General features: G+C 48.7%; 1 protein-coding gene across 1 annotated transcript in view; it reads left to right on the top strand.

The window, feature by feature from the left end:
- LOC133354672 (astrotactin-2-like) overlaps nt 1-20,899 on the top strand; it is a 484,322-nt gene that overhangs the window by 51,500 nt on the left and 411,923 nt on the right. The window contains exon 2 of the mRNA XM_061571710.1: nt 7,387-7,574. Coding sequence (XP_061427694.1) covers nt 7,387-7,574 — 188 coding nt within the window. The remainder of the gene's footprint in view (nt 1-7,386; nt 7,575-20,899) is intronic.

The following is a 20,899-nucleotide window of genomic DNA, read 5'->3' as shown; positions in this document are numbered from 1 at the left end:
ACGGTGCGAAAGAAGTTCGACATACAGACATACATCCATGAAAATAAGCTGATAATAGTATGGATGATGTGCTTCTGGAGGCCACTTTTAGGTGATTTGTCCACAGACAAATGCGAGTAGAGGACAAATTGCCGGGAAAACTCATGTGTGATATATTGACGCATAATAGGGGATGCACTGGTTGATCGGGGGCAGCAGTTAATAGGAAAAGCAGACAATATGAAAAGCTTTGGACTAGGAATGCAATGCTTAGGAGCGTTCCGGATTTTTTGATTAAATCTGAAAAATATGAAATTCGGGCCCGAGATAAAAAAAATGTGATGGATAATAATTTTTTTTTGTTTCTAAAATATGATGTTAACTAATTAGCATTTCTCACCAAAAATGCAGTCGCGTGACCTTAATTTCACAGCACATGGTGCCACTTTTTTGTTTACATTGTTAGAATATATTTTTTTACATCACATCAAAGTTATTGTTTAATGGCTTAAAAATAAATTGGTGCGAATATTAATATTACAGTTGTGAACACGACTGCAGTGCATAGCCTGTTTCATTACCTTCTTCGTTAAGCATGTTGCGATGCATCAGTTTAAACCGATTCTTACACCCATGATAAGGGCTTCACGTTGTGCACAGCAAGAATCGATTCCTCACGTTTCATGCAAATGACATGCAAACGGTACACAAAAAAAAACTGATTGCCCACGGCACACCCACGGGAAGGGTGAGTAGAGTCAAGGATGCAATGGATGGAAGTTCAAGTTCAAGTTCATGTATTAGGTATAGCCCTGTGAGCCATTCGGCTCTTGAATCGGGTGCAACCGCAACAACAACAAAAAAAACATGAACAAGAAAACATCATAAAGCGAACAAAGAAAGGAATGAGAAAGGGTTTGGGATGTCGGAACGGAAGTCCCCGAGACAGACAGAGAGGAGGACACGACCTCCAGATGAGCAGCATGGAAGAATGACGGAGGAACGCTGGGGCAGGAAGCGAGGGAGGAGAAGAAATTAGCCAGGCCAAGATGTTAGGGTAGGGGATGAGAGGGTGACGATGACCATGATAGGGAGGGAGGGAAGAGAGGGAGCGAGCAGGAGTGAGCTGCAACGGAGCGGCGTCTGTTTTCACAGTGGGTTGGGAGAGGGTCCAGGGATTCGGAGAGAGGGTTTGCCACACGGAAGTCACGTGATTTACACGAGGCCTGAGCCCCATTTAGATCGAGAGATGTTACAGTTGGGCTATTGGAGGGAAGCGAGCTTGTACGAAGGGGGCAGAACGAACGAGACATTAATCACGAGAAGAAACAATGTATTAATTCTCGTATCAAATCGTGACTCTAAATCGTGGCAATTCGTCGCATTGAATCATTCCGTCGCTGTCGTTCCAACGTGGCGCGTTGACGGAACGTTCACGGAGATGTACTTGGCATGAACTGTGCTGACGAAAAAATTGCAAAAATAAGTTTAAATATCTCTTTGAAGAAAGAAAAACTCTCAATGTGCCCTCTGTTTTTTTTTTTCTCCCGCCCTGCATTTGCCCTCGGTGCACGGTAATACACATGATGACTCATTATCGTATCAATGATTAATAATGCATCCTCGGCTGCGGCGCGTCGAGCAGCGATGCGCGCGTGTTGGTCTCACAGAGGTGCCTTTCTCTTTGAATTGCAAATGCGCTTTTCAAAAATAGCCGGTGACGATGCGTTGTGTGCGACACAGTTCGGAAGGTAGGATGGCGGTCGCAGTCGTAGGAGTCGTGGTAATGGCTGCGTTAATAGACACTAATCCATTAGCCAAGTGGCAGTTCATTTGTCTCTGAGTAGGATGTGAACGGTGTGCACAAAATCGCGTGTACTGACACCAGGCAGAATAAGAAACGCAACTATTTTATTTACTATTTGTATTTGACCAGGTAAGGCCCACTGAGACCTGGCCACAAATGATTGCTTAACGAAGTAGCTTATCATCATGTGGAAATTTATCGCAAGCCAAATAATCCAAACGCACGTTGATTCTAAATGCGGAGGGGAAAACCGGAGGACCAGGAGAAAAATCTACGTGACCACGGGGAGAGAGAGAGACCACAAACTCACAGGTATCAGGGTCAGCATCGAACCCACGACCTATTTACCAGGCGAGGCAGTTTACATCTCGCCACCGCGGCTCAACAAGTCCGTCGGGAATACATGTGGCCTTAAAATTTGGGGGGTGGGGGGAGGAAAATATTAAAAGGGGACATTGTGGCCAATGGCACATCTCAGTAGCGCATAACTGGATAGGCCGGAGAGATTGAGTGATTAATATTTGGAGACTCCACGATATACATCATGGGGCCCTGGTTGACATTTAATTTTGAGAATCTCTCCAGATGACCGGTCTTCAATTGGCATGTGAACTATTTGCCCATTCGTAGATATACTGAGTTCAAGTAAAACCTAGAAAAAAAAATATCTAAAATGTGTTTCCGAAACCGATTCACTTTAAAAGTAAAAGTCATCAGAGGTTGCCCACACTTCACACAAGTCGGGTGGGTACGCGTCGGAGCCTTTGCTTATTAATCTGGGTGTGATTGCGCGAGCATGTGATCCAGCACCCTAGAGCCAAGAGTTGGTGGATTATGCAGAATATGTAAACCTCTCAAACCCATTGGGCTGCACGGGGGTGACCAGCCGGGTGGGTTTGAGGGGTTAGCACGCACAGTTGGCTACGTACGGTGCGGAAGAAAGTTCAGCGTGCATACATGCATGCATGCAGATGGTTTCCTGGACCCAGCTGTGCCGACTTTGTGAGGGTTATCCTCGGCTGTGCATCGTGGGTGTCCTCCAGGGAATCCGGTTGCTTTGTGCTGCACGGGGTGTTCTTTGCGCTCGCCCGGCACAGCTCTGCGATGTCGTTAGGTCGTGCCGCACACGTGGTGGTTCGGCGCGACAGCGTCTCGCCTTGTTGCGGAAAGAGCTCGGAGGAGTTTTTTTGTAGGACCTGGATTTTCTTCGTCCGCGTAAAATACCTTTTTTTTCCGTTTAATAGAAAAATTCGCCGAGCAACGCCCATTGCGGGATCCTTTCCCCCAGGAAGGAGGTGAGGTTTTTTCCCTCTTTCTTGGATTAAATAAATAAATGGCACCGTTATAATAAGGTGTGAGCCCTTTGAGATCACGCGCCTCTTTAGACGGAAAACACAAAATAGCACACGTGTTAAACGAATATTGTTGATTGAGCAAGATCGCGCGTCAGATGCATGCACTGCAACGTAAGCAACTTATTACTCTTTTAACATCGTCATCGGTGATTCATTTCGCTTATTCTGAGTTTCCGTGTGCTGCTGTGGTGTAGCCTGGTTTCGCAACGCTGGGCTTGCAATCAGGAGGTCGCCGGTTCGATTCTAACCCCCCGGGGAAGCAGTTGAAACAATGGGAAAAGTTCCTTAAATTCCTCCCCCTCTTTGTATCCACCCAGCGGTGTGAATTGTGTGCAATCGTCGATTGGCAGGTCACGTGTGGCGGGGTAAAGTGTGGGGGTTACTCCCACCTCTTCCAAGAAATGTGGAAGAATAGACCAAAATAGAGAGAGAGAGAGTCTCTCTCGAGCTTCTCCCTAGCAGAGGCCTTTCCACCAGCGGTAGTGTGAGCGAGACATTGCGGAGGGTGGCTGCACCTTTGCCTTGTCCACGACAACGATGACGGAGTGGCGGAGGCCACGGAAACCCACCCTGCGCGTTGTCAACGGCGGCAGGGTAGAGACGACTGGCAGAAGAACGCCTGGCACCAGCATTCAAGGTCACCCTTCGGCAAAGACAATGACGATGATGGATTCTCATGAACGGCAGAAACGGTATTAATATCTCCCTGCGGGGAGAACCTAAAAATGGTAACAGCAACAGGTGTGTTTGGGCTTCCTCGTGGCAGAGGAAATAAATGTGGTACTAAATTGCATCGACGGGTGGGTGGGGAGGGGTTTGGGCGCGGGCGCGTAGAGAGGCGGAGATGGGGGGTATGGGCGCAAAGTGAACGTGGCTCAAGACAATCATACGCAGAGGAAGAGAGGAGGCAGCGTGCGTGCGTGACGGTGAAAGCTTCTCCAAGTCTCTTAATGGAGCGGGTGTTTAGCGGGCTCGTTCGCACGGCAGTGCCTCTCGGTGCTTGTGCCGCGAACACACTCATTTCATGCCCTGCTCTTTTACGTGGCCGCGTTGTTCCACGAGCAATACGTTACGTCTTTTATTTTTTTCGCCGTATGTGCGCGGATCAGGCACCAGATAAGATTAGGAAGACGAAGCTCAACGGGCGTGACGTGGACAGAAATAATTGCATTACGGCCGTGGTTTTATTTTTTGGTGGAAAAAAAAAATATGCCCTAATTTTATCCAGTGATGTTGTCGGCGCCCTGCCATGTCATTGAGATGTCATTGACATGAAGATATCGTTCAGAATTCCCACAGAGCGGTATGTTTGTATGTATGTTGAACTTCCTTTGCACCGTACGTAGCCAACCGTGCTAATTGGAGGCGTCGGGGAAGGACAACAAATTGAACACAAAGATCAGTTCTAAATAAATTAGTTTTCAATCCAGATTGTAAATGCATAGTTCTAGTGGCTTCCTAATATCGGAAAGGAAGAGTGTTCCAGACGGCCACAGAAGCACATCTGAAAGTGTGCGATGCACTGTGTGAGTCCATGGGTTTCTGTGTGACGAGTCTATGGGTGTCTGTGTGATTCTATTGGTCTATTTGTATGTATGTATGTTGAACTGCTTTTACACTGCACGGAGCCAACCGTGTTATTTGGAGGTGCCCTTGAAAGAACAACAAACTAAACACAAAACAGCGGTTCTAAAGAAGTGGGTTTTCAATCTTGATCATTTAAAAGTGCGTAGCTTCAGCGGTTTCCTAATATCGGAAGGAAGAGCGCTCCAGACGGCAGTGAGCCCGTCTAGTGGAGAACAGACCACAGAAGCAAATGTCACAGAACCACTTCTTGAAAATCCCCTCAAGTGAACACGGCTTCCACACTAAAGGTGTCCTTTCCTGCACATCTTACGCAACGGTCAAACCTGGTGTATGAATTCTCACCGTGGGAATTGTGTCACGTTAAGTAAAAAATACTAAGTTTAACATCAACGTGTTTTTTGTGCAGTTATTGGTGACAAGACTGAGTCCATCTGCTCGCTATACAACTCTTTAATCTGCTCTGGATAAAAACTCTGAGTCGAAATCAGGCTCTCAGTTGTACCAGATTATTACTCTGACCCCTCAGCCATCTGGCCACATTTCATGTCTGTGGTTTTATTTTATGTTTTCATAAACACAAGTGAAAGTTTATTTGCTGCTCAAATTATCATTGAGGCATTGATGCTCATTTCCCGTTTGCAGCCCTGAGGCAGTGGTGGAAATTCCACACTCTTATGGCGGGGGCAAGGATATCCTTAGAACAACCACCGTTCAGAGGAGGAGAGGGTGGGGGGGGGGGGAGATTGGGCTCGCTGCCCCTACTGAGTGGGGACTGCGAGCGGGGTGTGTGTACTTCCATGTGGGAAGGAGAAGGTAAGGGAATAACTTAAGAAAGGGAGTAGAGGGAGTGGTGGGAGGACGGGGGGAGGGGTCGGGAGGGGGGCAATGGTAAAAGAAAAGGGAAGAGCACTTAGCAAGGAATAACTGAACACGCGCTTTGGTGAACTTATCAACCTGTCATAGTCCCGGCGTGTGCGTCCGTGTTTATTTTGACGTGTTCAGCGCTTGAATTTTCTTTGGCTCCGGGGTTAATTTTTTGTGCTGGCGATGTTTCGCTTCCTCCGCTGCGCCGAGAGCGGCAGCCGTTTGTAAAAAGGAGGGAGCCGCTCGAAAATCAATCGTCCACCGTGCCCCTCGGCCAAGTCAAATGGACATTTCATGTCCGCGTGGACCAAATGTGTTCCTTTTCGAATCTCGCAGAATGGCAAAACGATGAGAACGTTTCAGAATGACATCACGCAGGGCATTTCACAGGAAAAAAGGGGGAAAAAAATTTTCTCATTTTATTGCCAATTGCATTGCCCCACAGTTTACATAGCCTTCGTGAAGTAGATCATCAGCAACGCATTGCGGTGAGCACTTCCGCCGAGGTGAAGCGAGGGGGGATGAGGCTACGTGGCTGCGCTTGGTTTTCGTGATTCCTGTTTTGTGTGCGATGACTGCGGTGAACAATCACGACGACGACATTCATCTGGAGAAACATCATAATGTACTTCTAGATTTGAAGCTTTCGTGACTGCAAGGATTCTTACTCTTAGGTTTTTTCTGTAAAGTCACGTAGGTGAAAATAAATAATATTTAAGAGCTTGTCTCTTGGAATTTTGCCTCACTTGATACAGTAAATTTAGCTATGACGGTCCCACCTGATGACGGAGACTTGTGTTGCCTCCGAAACGTCGTGATTTATTATTTTATTTCTTTTATCATTTCTATTATTTTGATTATTTATTTTTACCTACGTGACTTTACCGAAAAAACCTAAGAGTATCATAATGTACTGTTTTTGTTTGGTTCATGATGCGTCAAAAATGATTGAACCTTGGAAATCCCTCGAGATGTTTTGTTTGCAATGGAGTCCAAAGTTGGTTTGAAAGTCTCTTGTTCCACCCGACAGGCAGCTGCCTGCACCTTCACTGCCTCGTGTGTGGTCAGACGAACATCCGTTTGAATCTTTCGGCCAACACCCTTGTTTCGATTGGACCCCTGAATATGACCAAGCACGTATCTCAGAGCACTTTTAAAAGTCGCAGTGATTCTTTGCTCAAATGAGCATTGAGGCGGTGCCAACCTCTTGCCTACAGCCTTGAGCCAGTGGTGGAAATTCTACCTTCCTATGGCGGGGGCAAGATCATCCGTAGGACAACCACCGTTAACTTCCCCACAAAATCGTAGCTATTTTATCTACCCCGGAGAGATGCTGGGTTGAGTCGACCTTCCCGTTGCGAGCCGCTCGCTCCACCGCCGAGCCACCATTCGCTTTACCCACAATACTGTTCAATAACACCGGTGAGTTGGAGAGTAAAGCCACAACATTTACAATTTGAGTTCGACGACGTTTCGCTGGTGATTACAACCAGCTTCATCAGGCGATTTGCCAGAATTGTGAAAAAGTATTTCGATCTTATATAGAGCAAAGGTAATTGGCACGTTTTGTTTACGGGACAAACCTTACAAATTGGCTGTGTCGGATGGTGACGGGTTCACGACACATTAAAATTTCCGCGAACTAACCTAAAAAAAACCGTTATTATGGATAATATTGGTCTCGCAAACCTACTACATATTAAAACCGAACACTGTTCAACTCCCCCTCTCTTTCCTGCTCCCAACCACTCCCTCTTCCCTCCCTCTCCCTCTCACACCTCTCCCCGTCTCCAGAGATCATGGGCCCTGCCGAGGAGCTTCCCGCCGTCCACTGGCGCCAGCGGTGGCTGGAGAACGGCACGCTGCACTTCCGCGTGCTGCGCGACAGCGTGGCGCTGCGCTCCCCCGTCGCGGTGCCCACCCTGCGGCCCAACTCACAGCAGCTCGATGAGCAGCTGCACATGCTGCACGTCTCCGTCATGGTGAGCTTTGGCGCGAGGGCCGCGCCTCAGAGGTCACAACCGGGTACCCAATACCCGTACCCTACCCGATACCCGGCTACCCGTACCCGGCCGGGTACGGGTGTACGGGTAGCCGTTTGCGACCCTGGTGCGGCCGGGTACGGCTACGGGTAGGCTGTGAGTCACTGGTGAGTAACTGTTTGTCACTTATTTCTGGTAGGATACAGGTACGGGTAGGATACGGCTACCTGTACCCGGCCGGGTACGGGTACGGGTAAGGAATCAAAACCCGTTTGCAACCTCTGCCGCGCCTCCCCCGCCCCGCTTGTGCGCGTGTCCGTCACCCTGAACCCGTGCTCACCACGGGCAGAGAACCCTGGCCATCGTCCGTGCCCTGAGAGTGTCCACACGCCCCTCCGCCACTCCCCTGCCCCCACCTACAACACCCCCACCCACCCAGTTGTGTTCAGATTTTGCTCAGGCCGGGTCCACGCCTGAGCAGTGAGTTGCGCAGTTCGGTTGCATGCGATCGGAACGCTTTGGCTGGGCCCACGCTCGAGCGACTGGTTTGCTCTACTCAGTTGCATGCGAATGGATCGATTAGGCTGGGTCCACGCCAGGGCATGTTGCTATTCACTCCTTCTCCAGTCATCCTCATCATCATCGTCATCATGCAGTGCATTAGGCAAAACGGTGCACCACAATTAGTCGATTCGGTTATCGCATGCGGTGAGGTAAAGTGTAGCTACCACCACCTCTTCCAATATCTCTAGCCAGCGTAGCAAGAGCAGGCCAAGATACCACATAGATGTTCTTTGCAGAGCCTCCTGTAGTGGAGGCCCTTCCGCCAGCAGTGCAGCGAGCAAGCGGTTGCACGGCTGCACCTTTACCTTTGTTATCTTCCACCGCTGGCCCTGCCGTGTTCCACTTTTGCAAGTGCTAAGCATGGGCAGCCCGGGAACCTGCCCTTCCTTCTTGCGGCAAAAGCAATGAGGGTGGCAAGCGCCGGTCTAATGTTGCGTAGAACGTTTGTGGAGTCTCTTTAAGGAAGGCAGGCAGGCCGAACATCAGGATAGATTGTGCCCTTCACAGGCACGAGTGATGCGTGTCGTGTTGCCGTGTCTTGCCGCGCCGATGCCTGGGGGCGGGGGGGGGAGAACAGCGATGAATTTCAAGTCAGGGAAACCCGGGACACCGACGGGGTCATTTTGCCTCTGACCTCTAAACCATACCCGAGGTTTTGTCGACACAGGAGTCAGCCTTGAAGTGTTCCAACCCTGGGGCGATGATGAGAATGCTCGACGCCTACGCAAGGCAGTGTTTTCATGTACTTCTTCTAACTTGTAGCCATGTAACGAATCGCCGCGATGGGTGGGAGAGGTGGCGCAGGGGTTAGCATGCTGCTCTGTGAACCTGCCGATGTGACTTTGATTTCTAGCCACGGTGGCGGGATGTTAACTCCCTCGCCCGGTTGGCAGGAGGTCGTGGGTTCGTTCCCCGCCCTGATGTCTGTATATTTGGAGTTTGCACGTTCTCCCCGTGGTCGTGGGGATTTTTTCCGTAGCCTCTGGTTTCTCCCTCCACATTGAGGAACGTGCGTTTAGAGTATTTGGCTTGCTAAAAATTTCCACGTGATAAGCCGCTTCGTTGGGCTATCATTTGTGGTGAGGTCGCTTCTGAAAATGAGCAATGTAGCTCAGTGGGCCTTACTTGATTAAATACAAAATAGTTTTTTTTAATGGTTTCACAGGGTACCATTGTCACCTTCACCAACTGCCCATATACCAGCATGGTGAAGTATGGTCAAACGCCTTTAGGACAGCCTTGAATAAGATTCGCGTCGAAATAAGGTACACGTGGGGCGGAGTGCTTGCACCTGTGGTCTGCGCCGGTGAGTTAAATTCGAAGCTCTGGCTGAAATCAATGGCAGGCGCTTTCGGAACTGATTCTGGGCCAACCGGCACTGACCAGCGTGGTGAAGTATGGTCAAACAGCCCACGTGACTGACACGGCGTGGTGAGTCCTTTATCCGACAATGGATTGGAAAAGGTCTCTGAATGATTAATCATTAGACATAATTTATAAGGATTACTAATCACCTACCCCCGGTTGATTCGATGAATCATCCTTATTATTTTGATTCTTCTTGTCTTTTTTTACATTCTCATTTATTTGCCCGAAATGTCCTATAATGTACACGAGTCATGAACACTTCTTATGTATGTTGAACGTCTTTCGCACGGCAACGTAGCCAACCGTGCTCATCACGCACACGCACGGTCCGTTTTGTCGATTGAAGCTAGAGTTTTGCCAGGTGCCTGCGAGAGTTGGCGTGGCCTGCTCTGTCCGGTTTCACAGTTTCACAACCACCACGCCTCCAACCAGCTGACATGACGGCGCACCGCTTGTTGAGCGCGAAGCCAAACAGACATGACTTGGTCACGGAGTCAATCTGCGTGCGTGTGTGTATGTGTTGAAATTCGTTTGCGCCGTACGTAGCCAACCGTGCTAATCGAAGGTGCGGCGGAAGGGACATCAAACCAGACGCAAAAAGCCGTTCTAAAAAAATGAGTTTTCAATCCAGAATTAAAAGTGCGTAGCTCCGGCGGTATCCTAACATCAGAACGCAAGAGTGTTCCCGACGGCCGCAGAAAAGCGTCTGAAAGTGCGCAGTGCGGTGACCGTCTCTGTTCGATGGCCAGCCGAAATTTGACAGCATCACATCCGCCTCTTGTCTGCTTGCGGGCGTGCGTGCGCGCGGTAGCACTTGTTAGCGGTGCAAGCAACTGGAATAACGTTCGCAATCAGGACGAGGCTCTATATTTTGTCTGCGTTTGCCATAATGATGTGGCAGCACTGATTTTGCAATGGTTGGACGGCGGCGGGGGGGGGCGTCCCTCTTCGTCAGATGGCTCTCCCTTCTCTCTCGCTCGAGTAATGCAAACTCGTGGGAAAACTGTCAGACATTCAAATTAACCACTCAGCTGTGGATTTGCAATTCCACTTTGCTGGCCCTTGCTCGGAGCAAACAGACTGCATCCCTTTCAGACCACAAGGGCGGTCTAAGCCGGTTTAACTCTGATAAGTGGCCAAGTGGGCTTAGTGCGTACCAACACCGAGTCAGTTTGCGTGGGGTCAGTGGCTTGTCAATTTATTTCTTACAGGGTTGCTAAAGTGCCCGTTAATTGTAAAGAAGAGGAAGGCTCGATTTCATTTTCAGCAGCGGGTGGTTGCCACTCGTATTCCAAGCATCGGAGAGGGTATCGCCTCCCCGCCGTCCCCGTCTCCTTTTCCCGAGCTCGTAGAAACGCGTTGAGTCGTTGCTGTGACGAGCTTTGGTGGTGCTGTTGGTCGCTCGCCGTTTTTTGGGGCCTTTGAGCCCACTGTGCTCAGCAACTGTGGTGTAAACAAACGAACAAAAATCAATGCCACGTTTGAAAAAATCCATGCCAGTCCTATGCAGCACTGGCGCTGGTCCATTGGGGGCATTCATTCCCCCCACCTACATTCAATTTATAAACTCCTAGGGAGGTGACAGATGCGATATATAGACAAGAGATACAGGCAGATAATATACCTGTTTATATGTACCTATATATGTATGTGTATAGGAGGGATGTTTTTTGGAATTTAACATTTATGATTTTCAGATTTTCAAGGAAAATGTTTGATGTACTTTCAGGTTATCCGATCATTGTACGTCACCTTATACATCAGTGCGTCTTCGTTCACACAGATCTTGTCTTCACAAGTGATGTCACTCGAGGCCACGTAACACAATCTTTGGCTGTAAAATCAGCGGAAGGGATGTTGTGATATTCGTGATGTCACTTCCCTTTTAATGCTTGAATAAGTATTATGCTTTTTTATCCAGGAAAGTCTCACTGAGTCTCACAACGATTTGTCAGGAGAGGCCTGCCCAGTTTTCCGTAGTCGAGGGGGGGGGGGAGGGGGATAATTGCGATGTGTAATCTCCACAGGGGGCACCACGGTGGCTAGGAGATGTTAACCTTCTCACCTGGTCGACAGGAAGTCATGGGTTTGATCCCGACCCTGATGCCTGCTGTATATTTGGAGTTTGTATCTCTCTTTTCCGCGTGGTCACGTGGCTTTTTTGTCCGGGTCCTCCGGCTTTTCCCCTCCACATTCAGTCAACATGTTGCGATACATTTCCACGTGATGAGCCACTTCGTTGAGCTATCATTTGTGGGCAGGTCGCTTCTGGAAAAAAAATTGTTACATAGCTCAGTGGGCCTTATCTGGCAAAATACAAAAAAATTGTTTAGTTTTTAGTTTATAGTAAATTGCGGTGTAATGTTTCTCATTTTAACCATAACACCGGCACACAATGGCCTATTCTTGCAAAATACATGACGGGATTTTTAAGTGTCCACTGTGAAAGCAAACGGCGTTTGGCATTTTTTGCGGCCAATACACCCGTAGAGTGGCCGCTGGATTCCAAACCACGAACCTCCGCGACGAGCAAACAAACTAATTCTCGCCGGGCCGCGTCACCGCGCATTTGAATGAACTTTTATCTCTCCCGATTGTCAATAGGAACCTCGGTGGCCGACACCACGCCGTGCCAAGCGCGCGGCCTCTCTTCTCGGTCACACGGCAGTCTGCGAAACAGCTGTGCTCGCAAGTAGTTTTTTTACTGGGCACTTGCAACAATTGCACTTACAGTCTGAATGCGGGTGGGCTGTTTGGCTTGGTCAAACGTTGCACCTTTGTAGGGCATGCACAACCGGCCAGCTGCACACCCACAAGGTCCCGTTGTTCTTTTGAACTTTTAGCGGGCGGGCACCTGCGTGACGACCGTGTTTGTGCTTGCGAGTGTGATAATGTGAGAGTGCGCGTGTGTGTGTGTGCGTGTCAAGCGGTAGCGGTAGTGCAATGGTTAACGCGTGCTGCACTATGGACCCCCCCCCCCCCCCCCGGCGACCCGAGTTCTATCCTGTTCACGGCCAGCGACATTATCTGAAATGGTCCTGGGCCTCCCCTAGGTCGACTCAGCCTCAAATACATACCTGTTAGCATGTGTAGATATCACCACTGGGGAGACAAAGGCGGTCGGTCGTGCCTGCTTTCATGAGTGGACACGAGCAGCACTCTTTGTTGTCCTTCCCCTGCACCCTCCCATATGGCACGCTTGGCTACGTACGGTGCGAAAGAAGTTCAACATACACACACGTGCTTGCCCCAACAGTCTTGTCAAGGCTATACCGGGGATCTTTGCCTTTGCGTGTGTCGAGCGGCGGCGCAGTGATTCACGCACTGTGAACCCAGCGACCCGAGTTCTATTCCCGCTCACGGCCACCAATGCCACTGACGATTATTATGAACTGATCCTGAGCATCCTCTAGGTCGACTCAGCCTCAAAAGAGTTCTTAGTACTGTGTGTGTGGAGAGACAAAGGGTCGGGCGTGGTCCTGGCCACCCACCCCCCTCGTGTGTCATGTCTTTGCCTTGTATGTCACGTGGAGGAGTGGTGGCGCAACGGTGAGCGCACTGATCTACGGATTAGCCCGGCAAACCTGAGGTCAGCTCTCGGTCAGGGCTAATCAACAGGGACGAGTTATATCTGAACCAGTCCGGGCCCTCCCCTAGGTCGGCTCAGCCTTAAATGAGCACAGTGTGTAGACGTTAGAACTGGGGAGACGAAGCAGGCCAGGTGTGGTGCTGGCTCATCGTGCTCCGTGTCTGCGTTAATAGTTGCTCGCAAACTAAACTTTCTGCAGCAGTGTACAGAGGCTCTTTGTGTGCTCCAACTCTTTTTACTTGTGTGCATTTTTAGACCAATTTGTGTTCACAAATAGGGCCGAATGAATGCACTTTGACGATGGTGAGAAATATTCGCTGGTGCGCTTCGTGAAATGCCCTTTTCAAATCTGTCTCACTTTAGAAATTTTGCAGGTAAAAAAATATCCCGTGTCCTTAAAAAATAAACTGTCAGGTATATTTAATCAACGTGAAATGGCTCTGCGCCAAGACACGGTTTGCAAAGATCACAATTAAATATTGTAGGCACACTGCTGTATTTATTTATGAAATGCATGCCTGGCACTGCTTCATGCGTGTGCTATGTTTAAATGTCATCACGATCATCATTAGCCGTGACCTACCAATTCGCCATATATCTCTGTAACATCACAGATAAATTAAGTTTGATCAGGTCCTACCACAATTTATCACGACTATAAATGCCCAGACATCCTCATGAATGCAAGTCAGCTGATCTCATAAGCGACCATCTTGTCATGCATGCTCCTGTTCCTTGGATGGTGACATGGACCCATAAAAAACTGGATATCAGCACACAGCGCATATAAGCACAGTTCTGATATGAGCAACACATGGTCACATTACTCTGGTGTGGGGGGAAGTCAAGGAAGTTAATGGTTCTGTCCAGCAGGCCGCCCTGATTAATACTGCAGGCATAATAACTATGATGACACTTGGCGCCATCCTCATGACATTGGACATTAAATATGCCCTGACCTAATTCGCAATATTAGGCCGTTGTGTGCTGCTGTTAGGGTCCAAATTTGCCAAATTCGATCATTACACCGCAAATGACTCAATTGTGATTATAGATAGCAATCATTGGCCCTCACCCACTGGCAGACCTATGCCCCAGGTCCCAGATCACTCTTGCGAACGACACTCATCCTGATCTCTTGAGTGAGTACTCACCTGGAAGTTAAATCTTCCCTCCTTTGGTTCCCACTCCGTCGCCAGTCTCGGCCATCGGCTATCGTCTTTATTTCGTCATCTTGCGAGGACCCGCGTCATGGCTCTGTGTGACATCACCTCGTTGCGTGGCTTGAAACTCGTTATTTATAGAAGCGCAGCCCTGAAATTGCTCGACAATGCGCCGCTGCGCCGAGTTTTTAACTCCCTCGCATAGTATGCACGAGGTCATGGGTTCGATACCGAACCTGACGCCTGTATATTTGGAGTTTGCGTTTCTCTCTCTTTCTGTCTCCCCCCGTGGTCGCGTGGATTTTCCTCCGTGTCCTCTGGTTTTTCCCCTCCATATTTAGAAACGTGCGTTCGGAGTATTTGGCTGCAATACATTTCCACGTGATAAGCCACTTCGTTGAGCTATCATTTGTGGCCAGGTCGCTTCTGAAAAAGGGATGTATAGTTCAGTGGGCCTTACCCGGATAAAATAATAATCCCACCACTCGTTGCATCCATTGTTGAAGGGCGTCCCATCAATCTAAATTCGTATGATCATCACCAGTTAAATTCCTCCAAGGACAAATGCATGTTGGAAATCGAACAAAGATATATCCCTGAATAATCTGGGTTTAGGCTGTCAGAATTGAGTACATTTTAATCCAGTATGGTCTTAGATAACTTTAATTCACCCTGTAAGTTAATGATCGCGTGCCACTCCACATGAGTAACAGGATTGATAATACAACTGCCATTGTGTCAGTTACAACACTTACAATGCAAACGTTTAACCTGGGAGCTTGAAAGTTTATTTTATTATAATTTGAAAGGGGAATGTCCTTGGGTGGCCATTTCACAAAATGGTAAATATATTAAAAATGCATGAATGGAAAAGTGCTGCTGATAATCGTAAGACAGGAATAAAAACCAATGTACTCCGTGATTATTTGTGTGGGCTTCTTTAGAAATAATTTATATATATTTTTACGAGAAGAATACCACACCTAAAATATGTGTTTGTTCCTTGAATGCCCTTTTGAGCAATTCTCCACATTCTCTGTGTGCTCGCACACTATGGACATGGCTTTGAGTGTACAAATATACATTTGCGTCTCTTCCCATTCACTGCGAAGGACAGCAACCCATAGCACCTGTGTCGTAGAGCAACCTTTCTCCCTTCACGTAATAGGTGCTGTATGTGCTGTCCTTCAAAGCGGAGGACAGCTTGTTATTCCGCCACCGTGCTGCGATGGTTCGCAGCACCAATCCCAGAGCTCGCCGGTTCGATTCAATCTCCGCGTTGCGGCAGTTGAAACAATGGTGCAGGTTTCCTAAATATCAACCAGGGCCAACATCCCCGCCTCCTCCTCAGACACCACTTCCATCCACGCCAGCGGCTTAATTTCAACGTACACGCACACGTACATGGGTGCACCACAGTCAATAGGCAGGCCGCGTGTGGTGGGGTAAAAGCGTGGGTATTCACACTTATTTTGAGATTTGCTGGCCAGCGCGAAAGAGCAGATCAAGAAATCCCCCCCCCCCCCCCCAAGGGAGTCCCTCTAGAGCCCCCTCTAGCGGATTGCCATCCGCCAGCAGTGGCACGAACAGTGCAATTGCAGGGCTGCACCTCAACCGTCAGCTTGCCTATCATGAGCGTTGCTGTGGTGGGCTGCTGGCTGGGACGGCACTAATCCAGAATTAGAATCAGGATATTTATTGATAATGGAGGGATCCGATAAGGTATAAAGCTCTCTTTCACAGATGTCCAGTCAGGGCAGGTAAGAACGTTACAACAAACACAATCTAAAAAAAACATGATAGTCATACAATGTACAAGAAATGTAAACAAATCACTCAAACACAAAAAAAACCATCCCCATCCTAGCAGGCAAAGCCCACTGAAGTATAAACTTATTTTTCAGAAGCGAACTGGCCACAAATGATAGCTCAACAAAGTGGCCCATCATTTGGACATTTATAGCAGCAAAGTAATCAATAATCCCAAGGCATGTTTCTAACCTAATTTCAGTGGCAGTGGCTCGGTGGTGATGCGACTTATCAAAACGAATTTCAGGAGCGCCGCACCTTATTTATCAGAGCTCCAACATCGGCGGTGCGCGTTTATCGGCCGCCTGGGTGTGAATACGACGAGGGTGGAGAGAGGGACAACAGGCGGTTCTTTACCGGGTGCCGTGGCGACACGTAGCACTTAGTATGCCTGCGGTGCGATCGCGATTTAAACGTTCTCAAAGCGAAACGTTCGAGCAACCTCCCTACTCCGAACGCTTTTGTGCGCTTGCAGTGAACGATCGGTTCGTCCTCGGTGGACTGTTAAGGTTGTGTGACAATTGGCCGCGTGGGCGTTCGTGGTTGTGCTGCGCGGCGCTACGCTTTGTTGCCCGGGGGTTTGTGCCGCGTGTGTTGTTCGTCATCCATGTCCGACGTTTCGCCACCGCGCCGTTGGGAGAGATCCCCGTGGCCTATTTATCCTCGCGCTTTTAAGGGGCCGCTGCACTTTCCCGTGTGGCCTGCTAATGGCGATGTGTCCGTGATGCGTCAGTCAACCTAATATACACCTACGTTCATTATCCTCACTGAAATTTAGGCAAAAAAATAATTGTGATTGGGCTGACAATATCAGCCCTTTACAAGCTGAGTTTTTGGTTGTTGCCACAGGTGGCTAAAACCCAAATTCACTCCCAGGAGGTCGGCAATGTTGGCTCAGTTGCTTGGACTCCAGAGCCACTCAGCCACATGCTTGATGACTGGCCTCATCGCTGAGGGGGGGATGAGTCACTTAGTTTAATGGAGGCCATTCTCTGTGGCGCAGTTGTCCTCCTCCAAAAGCCCCTTTTCAAACATTCCCACATTGAGCCTCATTTGTGGTGAAGACAAAAATCATAAACTATGCTCAGATTGAAAACCCTGGCAATCCATTAGCTTTGTTGAATTCCACAAAGCCCTTCTTTGTTGAAGAAAACTTGGGAAAACATTTGCTTGAGGTTGACAATGCGCGATAGGTTACCGATTCGCCACACTTTACATTCCAAGTGGCAGAGCTTTGTACAGGTAAAGTAACCACAGACCCCCACCCCTGTGCCCCCTTTTAGGAGTGACTCATGCTCTACTCTGTGCATTATTATTTTTTAAACTCCGTGATTTGTTGTTGATGAGTGGATTATGCCTCGTCTTCCCACAATACAATGTGGCAGCCACATATTTTTTACGTTACTTTTAATAATTATTCACGTGACGATTTACGAAACTGGTTATCTGGAAACAGTTTTAAAATATTATTATTTTAAGGCCCCAATAGTGTCAAGTGCAGTCTCCATCTCTTATCGTTCACACTCTGTCAGTACCCTCCCGATGTGTGTGCTATAAAGAAGGGCCCTTTGCCCAAGACGTTACCAATTATATACGGTAACACCCCGATTTACATCAGGGATGCGTTCTTGAAAGGTGCTACGACGAATATCGGAACGACGTAAATCAAAACGATTCACCAGGGCAGTAGCTGAAGGCGACAGATAACAGAAAGGACGGACGATGATGCCGTTGGCGACATGTGGAGTTGAGGCGACGCAAATCCGGGCGCGGTATTGATAAAGTGACGACGTATTTGCGAAACGACTTAAAAGCGGGAGACGTACATCGGGGTATTGCTGTATATCGATTTCCTTTTCATTCCACTGTGTTATTGACCAATGGGTTGAGTCAATATAACACGTAGGATTTCATAACGATTGTTGTTCACTGTGAAGTTGTTGTTTTGTCGGCGGAGGTAGATTCACCGCGAATTACATTTGTACGATCTAACCCACGAATTTCTTGATTTTATTTTCGTCCACAATTAGCTCAGTCGGTTGTGTCGCACACCGCTGCACCGTGGCGCAGTGCTGCGCATCCGTCCGTTGTGTCTTCGGGGTTGTGAGCGCGGGTTTGTGCGGCGTGATGTCCAACATGTTTCTGCGCGTGCTGGGGGCTTCTTTAAAACACGCCAGGGGCGTGAAAACGTCCAGACATCGGTGGCAAGCAACGTGAGCGGCGCAACCGGATAACAACATCAGAGAGTGAGTCTGCAAAGCCGCGAAAACCTACGGTGTCATAAATATTTGGCGCGTGTTGAAATATCAGCACGGTGGAGACAAAAGTGGCAGGGTGCATTGCTGGCCACATGACCCAACTGGTATGTGCCAGGCTGAATTGGCACTCCCTAGCGGCATTTTCCTCAACAGTCGATAAGGCTATGCGGAGGAGTCTTTGCCTTTGTGTGCACGCCTGTGCAAGTGTTTGCTCTCCTGGGATCGAGTTTGGATCTTGTGGTATAAATCCAGCATTCCAGACGAGAAGAAAATAGCAAAGAAGAACTTGGTAATAATGTGGCAGACCACGATATCAAATGGATGTTTTCCTTCACCATTTCTCTCACTGTATGTATGTTAAACTCCTTTCACCACCGTACATTCCCAACTGTGCTAATCGGAGGTGCAGAGGAAGTACAACAAACTAAACACAATAGCCGCTCCCAAAGTTTTCAATATAGATTTAAAATTGCATAGCTTCAGTGGCTTCCTAATATCGGAAGGAAGAGCATTCCAGACAGCGGCAGAAGGCATCTGAAAGTACGCGATGCGGTGACCGTCTTTGTTCGACGCCTAGACAAAATGTGCTCCTGCGAGGATAACCGGAATTCGCGTGATGGCTTATGCTCCTTGACGAGATTAGTGGGGGTTTTTTGTGGTTCAATTGTCGCAAGCACTTTGCGTGTAATGCATTGTATAATGCCACCTGGTCCGCTGTGCCGTGGTCTCTGGAGGTTTGCCATGATATTCTGAATTCCTCTGCTCTTCTCTGCGGCAAATGCACACCAGAGGTAAAAGTTGAGGTGCAGCCCTGCAATTGCTTACTCACGACACTGTTAGCGGAATGTCCTCCACGAGAGTGGGCCCGGGAAAGCGTGTTGTGCCTACGCCTGCCAAATAAACTAAACACTTTTTTTTTATTGGACCAGGTAAGGCCCACTGAGCTTTGCAGCTCTTTTTCAGAAGCTACCTGGCCGCAAATGATCGGGTGCAAATTTAAAGCAGCCAAATATTCTAAACACGCGCTGATTATAAATGTGGAGGGGAAAGAACTGGAGGACCCGGAGAAAAATCCACGCGACCACGGGGAGAGCACGCAAACTCCAAATACACAGCAGGCGTCAGGGTCGAGATCAAACCCATGCACTCCTGCATACCAGGCGAGGTAGTTAACACCGGAGAGGTGAGGAGTACCCACACGTCACTCCACAATCTGCCGTTGACACTGCTGGGTGGACAGAGGTGGGTGGTCTTTTTAAGGAACTTACTCCATTGTGTCAACTGCAGCGCCGAAAGTGCATTGTGATGTCTGTTCCACCAAGGTGGCATAGAATTGCACAGCTACAGAGCCTCTCAGTGACGTCACCAGAGTGCTTGTGCCAGGCTAAGTGCACTTTGAGGCAACGTGCAGCGTGAAAGGCTCTCTGCTGGCAGGAGATCACGGGGCAGACCCAGGTGTTGCCGGTTAACTCAGTGAGATGACTGGCAAATGCACCACCTGTGCTCCCCACTGTACCAACTTTCAGATGCACAAAACAAAGACCCCCCGCATAGCCTGTAACACCTATGAAGGCTGGCACGGTACACGAGGGGGCGGGTGGCCAGCACCACGCCCGGCCCCCTTTGTCTCCCAAGTGACAATGTTTACACACCACCCCAGGTACTCATTTAAGACTGAGTCGACCTAGGGGAGGCCCAGGACCGGTTTAAATAATCGTCACTGGCGTGAGCGGGAATCGAACCCGGGTCGCCAGGTTCGTAGCGCAGCGCGCTAATCGCTACACCACCGCTCCCCACACACACACAGACACATAAGCATGCATTGACAAATATTCCCCATGTCTCGATTTAAAGCTTTCGTGACTGCAGGGATTCATCTTCTTGGTTCTTTCGGTAAAGTCAAGTAGAAGGGAAATAAAAAATATATATATATAAATTTTATTATGTTTAATTTTTCTAATTTTATTATTTCCCTTCTACGTGACTTTACCGAAAGAACCAAGAATATTCCCCATGTCGTTTTAAAAAGACTCGTGGGGCAAGTGCTTTTGGGTAGCACCTATAAAGGCCGCCATGGGGCACAAGGAGGTTGCTTGGCCAGCACCACACCCACACAGCCGCCTTTGTCTCACCAATGCCGATGTTTTTTTTTTATCTCCGCGCTTCCTACGAATTTTGAGGTTGAGCCGGCCCACGACAGATGCTGCAATGTTTCAGCCGAGAGTCAATCTCGGGTCCGTCGGGTTGCTGTCCAGCTCGGTGCGCCAACCATGGCTCCACCGCTCACGCCGACGCGCGGTCATTGGAAACGACAAGCGGCCGCCATTCAGGCAATAAGTGGCCGTGACATTCGTACCGGTGGTGCTCGAGTGCGGGTACAGACGGATTTTTATCCAAAACAACAAGAACAACAATTCCACTGCAAAGGCAGCCGTGCATGTAAACCATTACGAGAAGGAGGAAATAACACGAGGATTGAGAAAGTAATAAAAAAACTAAATAATTGTAGTGACATGAACATATAATGTTTGCGACCAAATAGGAGGCTAGTGGGAGGTGGGGTGGGGGGGGTAG

Source organism: Lethenteron reissneri, chromosome 48 (genome assembly GCF_015708825.2).
Source record: "Lethenteron reissneri isolate LAM-NWPU_2019-01 chromosome 48, ASM1570882v1, whole genome shotgun sequence".
NCBI lineage: Eukaryota > Metazoa > Chordata > Hyperoartia > Petromyzontiformes > Petromyzontidae > Lethenteron > Lethenteron reissneri.
The sequence above is the reverse complement of the archived record's forward strand: the minus strand, read 5'-3'. Positions and strand labels throughout refer to the sequence as shown.